The 15,496-nt window shown below is 41.3% G+C and overlaps 1 protein-coding gene and 1 long non-coding RNA gene across 12 annotated transcripts in view; one reads left to right on the forward strand and one right to left on the reverse strand.

Moving 5' to 3' along the window:
• LOC128347233 (uncharacterized) overlaps positions 1 to 2,318 on the forward strand; it is a 76,018-nt gene extending 73,700 nt beyond the window's left edge. For both annotated transcript variants that reach the window (XR_008317455.1, XR_008317454.1), the window contains exon 6: positions 523 to 2,318. This is a non-coding gene — a long non-coding RNA (uncharacterized LOC128347233). The remainder of the gene's footprint in view (positions 1 to 522) is intronic.
• Positions 1 to 15,496, reverse strand: part of PLD5 (phospholipase D family member 5) — a 208,248-nt gene that overhangs the window by 7,715 nt on the left and 185,037 nt on the right. For 9 of the 10 annotated variants that reach the window (XM_053301451.1, XM_053301441.1, XM_053301462.1 and 6 more), the window contains 3 exons: positions 14,090 to 14,255; positions 11,176 to 11,281; positions 816 to 8,055 (listed from right to left, as the gene is read on the reverse strand). In XM_053301451.1, the coding sequence (XP_053157426.1) occupies positions 7,832 to 8,055; positions 11,176 to 11,281; positions 14,090 to 14,255 (496 nt within the window). In that variant the 3' untranslated portion in view covers positions 816 to 7,831. Of the gene's footprint in view, positions 1 to 815; positions 8,056 to 11,175; positions 11,282 to 14,089; positions 14,256 to 15,496 lie in introns of those variants that run through there. The other variant, XM_053301478.1, reaches the window with a different exon arrangement.

The raw sequence follows: 15,496 nt of genomic DNA on the forward strand, positions 1-15,496 counted from the left end.
GTCTAAGAGGACTCCAATTTTGCTTGCAATTTGTAACTATACTGATAAGATAAGAGCAACGAACATCAGAGTACATGGATGGACAAAAACTAAAAATAGCATTGCACCACAGTTAATGGTCCAGGACATTAAAACTGTGCCTCACTGACACGTCAGGAAATAGTGACCCTATTTCTACAAATATAATCAGCAAGTGCTGTTGTTTCAAAACACAACTTAGAAATATGTAGCATGATCATACAACAGGCAAATTCAACAATGTGAATTCAGCCCGTGAATCCGCTTTTCCTTAGGAATTCACATCTATAAGGCAATTAGGTTCTCTTCACACTGCACTTTGAGAGGAGATAATAAACATGGAAGATATGAAATTTAATATGTATACCTTCTACTATGAATAATAATCTGCAAAGGTAATGTGGGTTACCATGCTTTGATGCTCCCTCCGAGTAGTGCTGTGTCCCTGAATGCCCCTAAATGGGCCTAGAATAACTTTTTTTTTTGTTTTTCCCCCTTAAACAGAACCATTATGAGGCTCCAAGAAACAAAATGGAAACCGGAAATGACCTCTGCAGTCATTTCCGGCCAAACCCATCCTGTGGATACATGAGGTCAACGTATTCACCCCCACATGCATGCTGAGGTTGGGTGTCTTTTTACATTCTGGCAGGGATTGCAAATGCAGAAATCAATTGTATTTCTGAATCTATGCTAAATATGTAATACAGGGAAACCTCTTTATCCGCAGATTCGCGGATTACCTGGAGATAACGAGGTCTCCCTATATTACATTTTTAGCATAGATATAGGAATACAATTGATTTCTGCATTTGTAATCCCTGCCAGAATGTAAAGTGAACTTCATCCCTTGCAGAAACAAGCAAGAAGAAACTACTAATGATATTGTTATTGTTGGCAAAGTTCTAGTGATGAGCTTTCCTCCGGTCTGTTTGCACACATCTATGTTTGGAATCGGACTGAAATAACAGTAGGCAGTCTCTAACATTTCAATCTAAACTTGAAATTTGGAATTTGATAAGCAGTTTTGGAATTTCCTTCAGACCTGTTTTTGCTTCCGTCAATTTCTGATAGAAAATACGAGTCTTTCTGACAATAGCACTATATCCTGAAAATGAATATATTCCAAATGGATTCGTCTTTTGTCATTTTCAGCCACTTTCTTTATATAATGCTTAGAAGGGCTTCCCAAGGATTGATCAAACTGATAAATAAAAGCCCTATATAGAAAAAGGCACTTGTAAATGTGTTAGCAAGTAACAAGTAGAGCTTTAGGAAATCAGATTGGCAATATAACTTAATTCCTGGCACCATTTTAAAGATGTTGGTGAAAGTGCATCATTAGGAGCAGATAATGTAGAAAACTAGGGAACCTAGAAAACTAGGCATGAGCAAGATTCTGATCATAGCTTTTCATCCAGCAATATAAAGAATTATTGTTTTCTTGGCTATCTTTCCAAGAATATAAACAATCTTTCCATATATAAACAATTTCCTATGTTATTGCTAAGGATATTTTGTGGTTTAGTCAATATGCTACAGTAACAAGCTGTATTCCATGAGAGTTGCTGCCCAGGTAAATACTGCTGTCCTTATCTGACAAACTGTTCTGTACGTGGGAGCTCTGGTACACATATGGAGTCTCTGACTTCGAATAGCTTCTCCATTCATTTAAAAGAAATGTATACAGAGTTCAGTCTCCTCCACTGAAATTTGTGAGTATTTGTGCACAAAGTAGTACAAGAAGTCCTTTGTGGATCTGAGTAGCCACATACTCCTTCATTAGAGTATGTGGTTGTAACTGAATTAATTCTATCAATGGGGCACAGACATTTGTAACTGCTTGTGGGATTGCAGCCTTTAATTATTATCATTACCACTAGGCAATGTTTATGCTTGTGAGTCTCACAGCAGCATTCCTCACCACTACTTATTGATAAAAATCATTCTGCAAATCCCAGTCAAACAGACTGACTTGTGAAAAACACTACATAGTAAAAATAAACCAACCATCTCAGCCCCGCTGTTTACAGGGTTTTCCCTTTTCACTCAGCAGAATCATACTTTTTCAAAAGTCTGTGAGACAGGGAAAATCTACAAACTGTTGCCATATTCATTTTGCCGTTATATGTGTTAGATAAGTACTGCATCTAAATTGCTCAGTTGGTATAACATAAAGAACATCAACAAGCCACCTAACAATATAATGGAATCACTCTGTGCTACCTTGAAAAGCAAAATGTTTTAATTATAATTTGATCATGTATTTCTGACTCACTACATTTCTTTTGAAAAGACTGTTAAACGCTCTCTTTTAGGGATGTGCAGGTACAAATCGATTTGTACACAAATCTAGCTGATTCAGGTGATTTGGAGACAGAACAAATCACCCCTGTGGTCCATTGGCAAGATTTGGGTCCTAACCAAATCACACCTGATTCGAGATTTAGATTCCTCCTGTTAATTTCCCCAGATTCCCAGCTTTTTCTTTTTCTTTTTTTTAAGCTAAGCTCTAGCCCTTGTAGAAGTGGAGTTATGGAGCAAAATGTGTGGTCACTATTTTTCAAGTGTTTGGATTCTTTGGTGTATAATAACTTTCCTCAATGAATCCCTATGAGGATTTATTACACACTTTCATTTCTTCTAATCATTTTGACTGTCTTTGGACAGTGCCAACTGTCAACTGCCATGTGACAACTACACCTCCTTTCCACCCGCAAGGCAGTGAAGTACTACTCAGTTTATATTCTAGGATTTTTTTTCAAGCATTTAGTCGTCTTGGTGTCTAATAACCTTTCCTCATAATGAATCCCTATGAGGAGTCATTAAACACCAAAGAGTCTAAACACCTCAAAAATTCCTAAAAGATAAACTGAGTACCCAGTGGCTTGAGGGTTGGAGGATAGTTGGCACATGGGATGCCACTGATTCCCAACCAAGCAGTGGGATCAAAATGAACAGAAGAAATGAAGGTGTGTAATGAAGACACCAAATAATCGAAGCACTTCAAAAATTCCTAAATATAGTGTGTTCGTGGGTGGGTTGTAATTGACAACACTGTCCACTGACAGTCAAAATGAACAGAAGAAATGAACAACAATAAATATTTATATAGCGCTTTTCAACAAAAGTGTCCAAAGCGGTTTACATAGAGAAATAATAAATAAATAAATAAATAAATAAATAAATAAGATGGCTCCCTGTCCCCGAAGGGCTCACAATCTAAAAAAACCCAACATGAGATAGACACCAGCAACAGTCACTGGAGGTACTGTGCTGGGGGTGGATAGGGCCAGTTACTTTACTGCTAAATAAAGAGAATCACCACATTAAAAATGTGCCTCTTTGCCCAGGTAGCAGGGGTGAAATGAAGGCATATAATGAATCCTCATAGGGATTCATTATGAGGAAAGGTTATTAGACACCAAATAATCTAAACACTTCAATATTCCTAAAAAAGAAACTGAGAGTACTCCTATGTAGTGTGTATTTGTGGGGGTGTAGTTGGCACATAGCAGTTGACAGCTGGCACTGTCCAATGACAGTCAAATTGAACAGAAGAACTGAAGGTGTGCAATGAATCCACATAGGGATTGATTATGAGGAAACGTTATTATACACGAAAGAATCCAAACACTTGAAAAATAGTGACCAAACAGTTTGCTTCATAACTCCACTTCTACAAGGGCTAGCTTAGCTTTTTGTTTAAAAAATTATTAAAGCTGGGGCTCCATGATAGGGTTAGGATAGGGTGACTTCAAATCCCCATTATTTCCATGAAATAATATACAAAATCTGTAAAAACTAAAAAAAAAAAATCATTAAAAATCAACCAAGTGTCCCACCGCCTTGAAATTTGGATGGTAAGTGGCACCTTTGGGAAACCACCCACCACCCAAATTTGGTGCCCCTATGACCTTTTGGTCCAAATCAATCTGAATCGAATCAAATCCAAACAGAATCTGAGGTGATTTGGGGGGACAGATTTGGACACAAAATAAATCAGGGGTGATTCGATTTGGGCACAAAACAAATTGAAAAAATTTATTTGTGCATATCCCAACTCTCCTTGAACATAAACATAGCTTTAAAACAACAGTGAGGAAATAGCTGAACTTCAGAACATGCGTTTAAATCTCTGCAAGAGATTGTAAACTTTTTAATTTAAAAAAATCAATGATTTCACTAAATTTCATGAAAGTAACACAACTATCTGCAAATGTTTACCATGGAATTTGCAGAATGACTTTGTCACTCTCAGGCATTTATAGGTAGCCCACTAGTATAATTGCTCAGCTATAGCTCGGAATTAGACTATTTATAAAGGAAAGGTTTTCTCTGAGAACTCACACCTGGCCATATTCCAGCTGATTCCAACAGTCATTGTGGTAGGCAGATTGGACAGGATCTCTTATAATCTTCATCTCTGTCCCCATGGCTTCAAACAGATAAAGGATCTTTCCTATTACTTAATTGCTCTTTGATTCAGGCTATATATAGCTGATTTGTTAAAAAGTCTGTACTAACTGATCAATCCTTAAAAAACAGATTATTATTTAAGATCCTAGGATAATGAAAAAAATTGCTACTTTCTTATGACTTTGACCAAGACATATACAATTTTTTTCGAAGTTCTGTAGCTGATTCTATCCTATTGTTATTTTTTTTTAGTATTAGATTAAAAATTACAGAAAGAATTATTTTGTAATGGCCTATGGCCACCAGCAAGGTGGATGGACTTGATGTACCACTGAGAGACCTTAAGGGTCAAGCTGAAGACAGATCATCCTGGAGAGAATCTATCTATGTGATTGCTAAGAGTCGACACCGACTTGACGGCACTTCATCAGTCATGGCCAGAACAATGAAGTCGACTGTCTGTCTGACTGACATAGAATTAATGATGTTATCCACAAACTCTACTTGATGTTCTACTTGATGTGGAACCCTTTTTCTGTCCCTTATCAGGTCTAGGGGGCCTGCGTCTGGCATACAGTGAGGCTATTCTCAAATCTCCCCAAAGCGGGCTAAGGGAGCCTAGCCCACTTTTGGGCGATCATGTGCCACAACGGGAGCCATGCGGCTCTCAGCAGCTAGCCTCCATAAATAACCCTCCCCTTAGCCCAGGTTAACGGAGCGAGCACTCCGTTGAACTCATTTTTTTGCTTGTGTGTTGCTGCAGCGTGCAGCGACCCACGAGTAGACCCCTGACTGGGAGGCTGCAAGCAGCCTCCCAGGCTCGGGGGTCTCTCCAGGATGCCCCCCGTGCTTGTGCGGGGCATCCTGGAACTTCCAGGGGCCACGTAGCCCCCAATCCCCACAGCCCCTGCCGACTCCGTGACAGAGCCAGCAGTCATGTGGGCGGTTAATCTGGCCACCCAGGGCTGCCGTTTAAACGTCTGTTGGGAGTGCGGGCTAAGCTGCAGGAGGGCTGGCACGTTCTAGGGACTTCTGTGTGTGTGTATGCTGGGATCGTGGCCGGGGTGGGGGGGATAGAAAACCAAGGCTGATGGCTAATGGGCAGTCTGATCCACAAACCAATTAAGCAGAAGTGTGTGTGAGGTCAAACCCCCCCCCCCACACACAACAAAGCCAGATCACAGAGGGTGCTTTAATTACTAAACCCTTGGGGGAAAGGGAGGCACGGCATCCTGTCTCCTCGAGGAAGCCATTGGCCACAAGGAAAACATGGAAGTGAGCTGTGTGTGAACCAACACAAAAGAAAACTTGCAGTAGAGAGGGGAGGGGCTGCTTCCCTAACACGGTGAGTTTCATTTGAAGTGGCTTCCCTCATCGGATACCCCAAGAGCTGGAAGTCCTGTGTGTGAAAGCTCCTGGATTTGTTTGCACAACCGTGCTTGGTGGGGGAATCATATGGATCATTGGTTAGTTTTGGTCCTATTCTTATAGTGGGAATCCACTGAAAAATTATTTCAAAATAAGTACAATAGGATTGCAGTTGTGAGTTATTTCAGTGCTAGCAATATATTTTTACATATAAAATATTTTCAATTTTGTCAAAACAAAAGCCAATCAATCTACAATTCTATGATTTCCCAGTCAAATCAGAGCCTTATCTCTCCAGTTATTCTTACTATCAGAAACAAATCTTCTATAAGTCTGACATTTTAGAAACCTGCTCCTTAGTGATATCTGTAATGGCACTGGGTTTTAGGAAAATTTATATTGTTTAACAAGAAAAACAGGATTCATTTTATTCTAGAAACTGTAAAAGAAAATGCCAGTTATCTAAGCTGTTCAAAAGAAGCAAATTTGCTGCCTAGAAATGCGAGCATAATAATTCTTTGATGGAACTAAAGTTCTCTAAAATCAATAGGACCTGCTTCCAAGAAGGTGTGCCCAGTATTGAAATGCTTTTAAAAATATCGCAATGTATTACTGTGGAGTCACTCTTATGGATGAAGCCAGAGTCCTTCTCTGCTCATATAATCTTGTGCACTTCCATGGGATCTGGGCAATTGTAAATTTCAAATTAATTCAACAAGCAGTCAATGGACTGGATCCAGACTAACTGAAATTAATCAATCATGACCAGTAAAATTAATGGGACCTAAGTTAGTCATTATTAACTTATTTATTTCAGTGGTTCTTAGACACGACTCAGTCTGAATCCTACCCAGTATCATATTAAAAGCTTTGAAGATATTAAAAGATTTATGGCAAAACTTCACCAGCATGATTCATTCACACTATGACTGCAGAGCTGGATTTTGATCAGGCTCATTTCCTCTTCTGTCTACATATGCATATGCATGGGCATGTGCACCAACAGTGCAATTGGATTATAAGGGAATGAAAAGCTTGCCTCCCATATTTCCACCAGCCTCCCCCACCCCCACAATGCTTTGCAAATTATCCATGTGACAAGGACTCTGCTGACCTCTATTGAACCCTACCAGAATCCAACGGAGAACTGTGTTTGTGGTACAAGTGGAGTGTGCCCCAATCTATTAAGAAAATCACAAGTAGTGAAACAGATGTTAGCAATTATTAATTCTACTGAAATAATTTTACCCTATTATGAACATTTTGCCCAGTTGATAGAAAGCTTTCTTCAAAGGCAAATAAAATTACATAGAAGCGATTGCTGACAGATGTTAAAACACAACTTTAAAAATAGCTCCTTACAGCCAGCAAAGCAAGACATTTATAATAAAATATGTCAGAAATCAAAATTAATGCTGAGTAGTGCAGCATTGACAGAAATGTTAAAATTGATTCAGGTTTGCCCTTTGTATTGTGATTTGAGTAAAACAAAGTAATGTATTGCCTTAATACATTTTGATTGGATATACTGTGATAAATGCAGTCAGATATTCAAATTTTATGGTTAAACAAAAATTAGTTCAGATGATTGATTGTATATGGTGAGTATGTAACTGTTATGATATATAACAGTTTGCTACCCATGGCTTTTCCTTTGGGTAAAATGTGCCCTTCGCTATCAAAAAATCTAGCATTTTTTTGGAGTAATCGAACTTGCCTCAAGGTTTATGCTAATCAGAAAAGAGGTAGGAATAAACTAAAGGTTCAGAGCATGCTTTTAAATTCAAATGTGAAACCTTCAAACCAATAACAAAGCAAAAATGACATTCAGTGTCAGCAGTAAGAAATCTAACATTTGTAAATCAGTATAGAGAATATAGTTTAAAGAACATTTTATATAAGTGTGCTTTTTCCTATAAATTTTTTTTTTTGCTTTTTAAAAAGTCTGTTTGTAAATATGAAAGGGGAGGTCAGTATCAGTCCCATTTTGTTTCTCCATTGGTTGTACTGAACAGTAAAGCAAGCTTCAGTTCACATTGTTCATGACAGTCTTATTGGCTGCTGCTTTGTAGCTTAAACAGTCTGAAATTTTTGTTGGTGAATTTTTAGCATAATGTGAAAACCAATCTCTTTCAAATACAGCTTTAAGTTGTGTGACTATGCTGGTTTTGTTCCCCATGTTTCCTTGGTTGATGACAAGGCCAGCTCCAGCATTCTGATTAAAATAGGTCCCAACCCAGTCAAAATTACCTATAAACAAATGAAAATGCATACAATAAGATGCTAACATTGGAAATGAGCAGATTTCTGAAGACCAGCCTTTACCATCAAACTGACCTCATCCCAGTCAAAACAAATACTGAAATATTTCTTTTCTGTACTGGATTATACTAAAAGATTACAGTTAATTCCTGTATATTCTTCCTCTTTGCTCTGTATTTGTGCTATAGCCTCACCTTTGAACAGCAACAAAAAAATTATTATCTTCCAGCTTGGCTGGAAGGTTGTCATGATTATCTAGTTCAAAAATACTTATTGTAAGAGCTGCTATTCATTCAATTAATTTTATCATGCCCTTCAAGCTCCTCTGTAGCAGCCCCAGGGCAGAGTGTTCAGAGTCATTGTTGCTGTGCTTCACGTGAGCAATTGTTTTAATGCTCTGCATGATTTTATTAATTATTATTTCAACATTGTTAGCTGTACTTAAAATTTTACATTCAACTTAGTTAGCAAAGCAAAGTGAACAATGCTAAAATAAATAAAATCATATAGAACATTAAAACAAAAGCCCATATAGTGCCCAGCATTATGGCTCCGTAATGCTGCACCCCAGGGCTGCAGTGCAGTCGTAACGCAGTCCCAACACTCTTAAGAATGGGTGGTAGCGCTAGTAGCGCTTCTGCAATTCCCCCCCTCCATTGTTGCAAATGGGGGGAAATGGGGGAAACCATGGAAACAGTGCTAGGTCTATTACCTATTCTTTACAGTAGCATGTCCCTGTTCCAACTCCACAGCAGCCTTGGAATGCAGTGTTATGGAGCCACAACACTGCATATCATATTGATGACCTACAATAAAAACAGTTCACACTAAAAAAAAAAAAAATTCAGTGGCACTGAGCAGGAGCCAAAGCAGAGTGGATGACATTCCAACACAGCGTGAGTGCAGCAACTGTCTTCCAGACTAAAGCAGCACAGGTGCTTCCATGGGAGGCATTTCCCCACTCATTTCCCCATCCCTCTGAAGTGCTCTGTATCACTCAAAAATATGTCCCTGAGAGTTGTGTGGCCCTCAGGGATATATTATCAGGTATAACAGAACACTTCAGAGGGAAGGAGAGATTGGTGAAATTTCCCCCTGGTATGAGTGCCTGGACTGCTTTTGTCTGGAACACGGTTGCTGTACCCACGCTTCCTTTGCCGCACACAAGCTCTGTTAGGATGTCAGCTGCAGCTCAAGGCATTTTGCCACTTTGGGTGAATAGAGATGCCCTGGCCCAACGCCTGCTGCTTCCCTGCCTTGCCAGCCCAGTCTCCTGAGCCAGAGCCTGCTGCCACCACTCCTCCACTCTGCCGTTGCATTGCCCTTCCTGCCTCACCACCTCCTTCTGGACATGTTCTGAGTGCCTGCTCCCAGGGCCAGAGCCTGCTCTGATATCTCTGACTGCCACTGCTGTTCAGGCTTGGAACAAGACAGTGTCCAGCTTCACTCAGGTCATGACCCATTGGCACTCAAGTAGTAGCAGCAGCAGCTTTCAGTAGCTTAACCCCCAAGAATCACAGTTTCCCTTTTTGTTCGCTCCAGGAAAATGAAATGCTAGGGAGAAGGTGGCAGTGATAGATGCTCCGGCAAGGGAGCTGGAGGTTGCTCTTACTTGAGGGCATGGCATGCATCACACACCTGAGACCTCTAGGAGAGGGGAAAGAAGAGGCCAGAAAGCTAGTGAGGCATCAGAGAGGAAGACAGGTGGTGGCATGAAGCCTTAGCAGGAAGCTGGGGTGATGCCCATGGTGAAGGGCTGGGTGTTGCACTTTCCACCTGTGTCACCTCAGTGGGGGGCTAGGTGACCACATTCCACACTTTGCAGCGCACTCACCACCTGAGGCTGTCAACCTCAGTTTGCCTCATGATAGAAGGCATTCCACAAATGGAGCAGAAAAGGTCTTCAGATGGCTTAGGAACCTGAAGCAGAGGCTCAGGGGCCAATCTCAATACTTGATGGGTATGGAAACAGGCAGTACTTGAGGTAGCCTTGTACTGTGTCATATAGGGCATTAAAGTTCAAGTCCAGCACCTTGAGTTGGGCCCTTAAATGGAGGGAGCCAATGAAGTTGTACTCTTGCCTCGTGTTTGAAGAGCAACATTTAACATAGAGTAAAGCCCATTCTGCTTTTGTGGTCAAGGAACTGAGAAGAGGAGAAATGTATAAATGAATAAAGTGACATATTTCATACAAACCTTCAGAACCAAAAGGCTCTCAAAGATTCCTTGGTCTGGTAGAAAAGAAGGGGAGGATGAACTGCAGAAGGGGAGTGGTCTGTTAATTTTCCAAAAGCAAGGGGGCTAAGCTGGAGGGAGAGGCTGAAAGAGGAGGGAGGGAGGGAGGGAGGGAGGGTTGAAAGGGAGCAGGGGTGGGGAAGAGAAGTAATATCTGTACCATATATGCCTCAGCATGTAGCGAGGAAGAGTGGTTATGAAAGGTGGTCTGGGAGTAGGATTCTTTTTGTCCCTATGCCCATCTGTTCAGCTGCATTGGTTCAGACTGCAGTGGGGGATTTAAATGGTGTAATGCTCCTCCAAACAATAACATTCCTTGCACATAGACAACGAGATGCCATGGAGGTGACTAAGCTAGCCCCCTTTTTCTGTCATCTAGTTCTCTACATTGTATTGCTTAATACTATATTATACTATTAGGTAAAAGATTCGTAGCTCTCTGGTGTGGGTGAGGCTGGATCATAGCAATAGCAATAGCAATAGCAATAGCAATAGCACTTACATTTATATACCGCTCTATAGCCAAAGCTCTCTAAACAGTTTACAATGATTTAGCATATTGCCCCCAACATTCTGGGTACTCATTTTACCGACCTCGGAAGAATGGAAGGCTGAGTCAACCTTGAGCCCCTGGTCAGGATCGAACTTGTAACCTTCTGGTTACAGGGGGGCAGTTTTACCACTGCGCCACCAGGGGCTCCTGGTGGCGCAGTGGTATCATGCCATATAAATTTCCATGTGCACAATTTAATCACTCACAAGCTAAAACTAGACCGTCAGTTTTCAAATTCTATAATCTATTACTTTAGATTTAGAGCCGCAAACAGCAAGTAATAAATATGTCTGGAATCAGATTTTTCAAGCTTTACTTACCAATATAAGCAGCTCTATCAGTCACCACATATTTGTTGCGATTTAGTTTGAGAAGTGAAGTGTTCTTAAAAAAACAGGTACTTTCTTCTTCAAGTTCAAAGAATTTCTGCATTAAAGAAGACCCAGTTAGTGAAAGCTATTCTCTTGACAGCACTGTTGAAGAAAATATAAAGATGATAACTCACAGTGGCTGAAAAGGCAAAAATGAAGGCTATGAAACAATCATGAACTAATCCAAATTTATGAGTTTTATGTGAAATGCCACATTTTGTACACCTTTGTCAGAGTTGATTGTATTCAGGAATATTGCTAAAGAAACAACTGACAGTTTGACATCCAAAATAAACTTAGTGTTCCCAACTGTGCTGTTGTAAAACCAATTATTAGTCATGAAACTGCCATGGCTGCAGCCAGTGGTAGCTCATAAGTGCGTGCAGCATGTAGAAAGATGCTAGGAAGAAGTGGGTATCGTGAGGCACGGGAAGAAGGATATCTAGATCGGCACTGTGCAGGCAGGCATCTGAAGGCATGAGTGCAGACCACTGGCATCAGCACATTGATGATGCATGCCTGCACATCACATAACCCAGAGGACCGTCTGCCTTGCAATGGCTGGCCCTCCCTAGGTTTCCACAAAATGGCAATGATCTCTTCCTACCTGCTGCATCCCCTTATAAGCCATGCTTGGGATAACAGAAGGAATGAAGCTTTATGGTAAACAGCAACTGGAAAATGTGCTGCTATGATTTCGGCTGAATATCCAAAGTATAGTCCCCTGCCCCCCTTTCCCCCTTGCTATATGATCTTGTAATATAGAGCTTGGGTCATACTGAATCTATGGAGAAGACCGTATCTTTTGTCCACTGGACCCCAGATGTTGCAACAAAGTCAGCTCTCCCATAACGTGCTAAATTATGCTATATTTACAATTCCATTACATAACACTCAACAATCTATTAGTTGCCAAGTATGACTGGGGGTTTCTGCCATACCTCGGAGCTGAAATTAAGTTTTAGTCATGTGTTGGGGAATTATAGAAGTGATCCTCATGGTCGTTCCAGGAGGCTACCCCCTTCTGTGGGGAGGAAGCCTGAAACCATTTACCTCCCCAAAGGATGATAGCTGCCTCCTCCCTGGGTGACCAGCTCGGCCGCCCACACAATTACTGGCTCTGTCATGGAGCCAGTTGGGGTGGCAGGGATCGGGGGCCACCTGGGCCCCGAAGTACTAGAATGCCCTGTGCAAGTATGCAGGGCATTCTGGGGAGCCCCCCAATGCTAGGAAGCTTGTAGCCTCCCAGTCGGGGGTCTCCTCATGAGTTGCCACAATGTGGATGACTCACGATCAGAGAAATGGTGTTAACGGGAGGGGGAGGGGGGAATTAGGCGGGCTAGCAGCCAGGAGCCACATGGCTCCCGGTGCTGCACATGACCATAGAAAACCGGGCTGGCCTCCCTTAGCCCGGTTTCCTGCGGTTGTGAGAATAGTCTCATAGATTCATTGGCCCAGAAGATACTCTAAGCATAGATTTCCCACTGTCATAAGAAGCTAGATTTGTACTCAGGATCCTAATAAATGTGTATAATAACAATTTAGAACTGAAAATGATATTCTGGGACCTGACAATAAAGAAGGGGAAACAAATTCTATTGTACCAAAGTATGCTGTTTGAAGTAGGAATATGAATATTGAATTCATGGTTCTGTGAATTCATTGATGCCAGTTCTGCAGAACCACAAATCCGTTCAATTGTGGCCCTGGGGGTGGTGGCTAGCAGCACCTTTAAAAGTTGGTAGAGCAGTCCTTACCTGAGTGCCGCCACTCCAAGCAGCTTCCTGCTGCTGCACTCCCCACAACAGCCCACGTATGGATGACCAACACCATGCTGATCACCGGGCTGGCCAATGCTTACCAAGGCCATGCTGACCACACAAATGGTTTCTGCTCATGCGGAGGCTGTGTGTGTGCCACTGCTGCTGCATGTGGGCTGTGCCTCTGTGATGCACCTATCGTCTGGTTCAGGTGGTCTTCATCCCTTTCCAGGCCTTTCCCCCGGTGTGGTGGCCATTTCGGAGGCTGCCGTGCATGCACAAATGGCCCTTGTGTGGCTGGATCAGGCCACGCAAGGGCCATTAGCGCATATGTGGCGGCCTCCAAAATGGCCGCTGCACCAGGGGAAAGGCCCAGAAAGGGCCGAAGACCGCCTAAACCAGGTGATGGGTTCATAACGGAGGCTCGGGGGGGAGGGGAAAACCCCACGGACCACACCACCACCTTAGAGAAGTCCCCCGAAGGGGATAGGTTGGAAAAAAATTAACCTTTTGGTCCATGACCCCCCCTCCCCCGGACCAAACTGAATGGAAGGAGGGGTTCAAGGGGGTGCTGGACCAAACTGGCCCGGTCCAGTATGGGTCCGGTTTGGATTCGAACTGAACTGGGCTAGCCGATTCCGGGCACATCCCTAGTGGACAGGCCTCTGAAACAGCCTTGGAGACTACTTTCTTCATGATGTGGTAATGGTTGAAGTTATACAAAGACAACCATATTGTAGCCTTGCAAATACCCTTTGGTAGTATCCCTGGCAAAAAATGCCAAGCCCATTTGGGGCCATAAACCACCTTGGTGTAAGTTCACACTTTCACATTAATGTTAATAACGCACATTAAATCTAGATTTGAACCGTGTGAACCAGGCCATTATATTGCATTATAATGCACTGCCCAGAGCCTTTGGATTGGGCAGTATAAACACGTAATAAATAAATAAACAGAAAAGAAGATCATGTATTTGGCAATGGATGATTAAAGTGTAATCCAGTTATTTCAAGTTGAATTTTTTTTTACACAAGACAGCTGAAAAGATTTACTTGTAAAAACCTTAAGATATATGAGAAAACAACATGAAGAATACTTACAACTTTTAAACAACAACCAGAAACTTCAGTGCAAATTGCTTTAAGAGATGAAATGAAGTTAAATGTGAGTGGATCTGTGTTTTTTGAAGAACTTATGAGAAGTCGTACTTTAATCTTGCGTAATATTAATGCTTCTCTTATCTTCCCATCCAAATATGGCCAGTACCTATGGAGAGAGTATCCAATATTGTTTAGATTGAAATTCTAAGTAGAGAGAAAGCATTTGCTAGCTAATAAAAATTGAATATCATAATCTGCAGAGGCCTATGGTGGTGTAGCTATTAGCAAACCAAGAAACAGACTGTCCTTTTGCAGGCTTCATTTGAAGAATACTCTATTTCTAGCACAATGCAGATCCATGTGCTTCCTGGTTCATATAACTGGCCAAAGGGGTGAAATTCTAGAAAGAGATGGGAGTAGAGAATTTGTCCTCACTTTAATTGCCTGGGATGTGCCTGGAAGTCCACCATTTTTGGCCAGTGAGAGAGAGGAACTCACTGAAGTAAATGTTTCTGTAACTGATGTATAAACTACAACTAAAAGGGTTTAGTAAGAAACCTTTTAAATTAAATTAAATTAAAAATATTAATTTCCATAAATACAAACATTTAAAAAGACTGTAGTACAAATGTTTAGGGAGAATATTTGAAAATGGCAATTATGGAAAGTCCAAAGGCCATAAATCATATAATTTTCACTAAACATCAATCCAAGAAATTTCTTCAATAAAAAATCGTTGTAGATGGTGTTTGTAAGGATAATCCAGTACTACTGGCATATGAAATGCAGTTAAACTGTATTGCAATAAAAGCATCTCAGTCTGTGCAGCTTTGTGATGAACTACTTTCATTTGACAGTTTTCTTCTTTTTAAAAAACCCAATATGCCAGATTCTCTAGTATTATAGTGTCAATGATAACTGATCTGATTCCACCCCCACCCCCCACCCCCAATGCTTAGCTATCTCCAAGTGTGCTGTAACAATAAGATAAGATCCTTGTGAGAAAAGCCATTGTGAGGATTTTCAGTTATAGGTAGATATGTCACTGCAGCATTTGCTGTTATTTCTTGCTTGTAATTTTTGAATTTTTGTCAATAATTCTTCCCCAAGAGATTTTTAAAATACCACACCTCCACCACAAGTGATAAAATATACCCCTTTAACCACACTGTCTTCAACAATCAGCACGTATGGTTTGGTTAATAGGGTACAATCTAAAGGGAGACAATTACACCAGTGAGTGAGCTTTAGTGGATTTTCCCTTATCGTAGATGACACAGATTTATAAAGGCTTTCTTCATGAGCAGCCTAACCTAGGCTAGGGCAGCCCAGCCTGGCCTAGGCTGCTCATGTGCAGTGCCGGGATCCACACAGATCCCAGTGCTGCCCACCTGCCTAACCCCACTT

The sequence above is a fragment of the Hemicordylus capensis genome, chromosome 1, assembly GCF_027244095.1.
Source record: "Hemicordylus capensis ecotype Gifberg chromosome 1, rHemCap1.1.pri, whole genome shotgun sequence".
Classification (NCBI taxonomy): Eukaryota; Metazoa; Chordata; class Lepidosauria; order Squamata; family Cordylidae; genus Hemicordylus; species Hemicordylus capensis.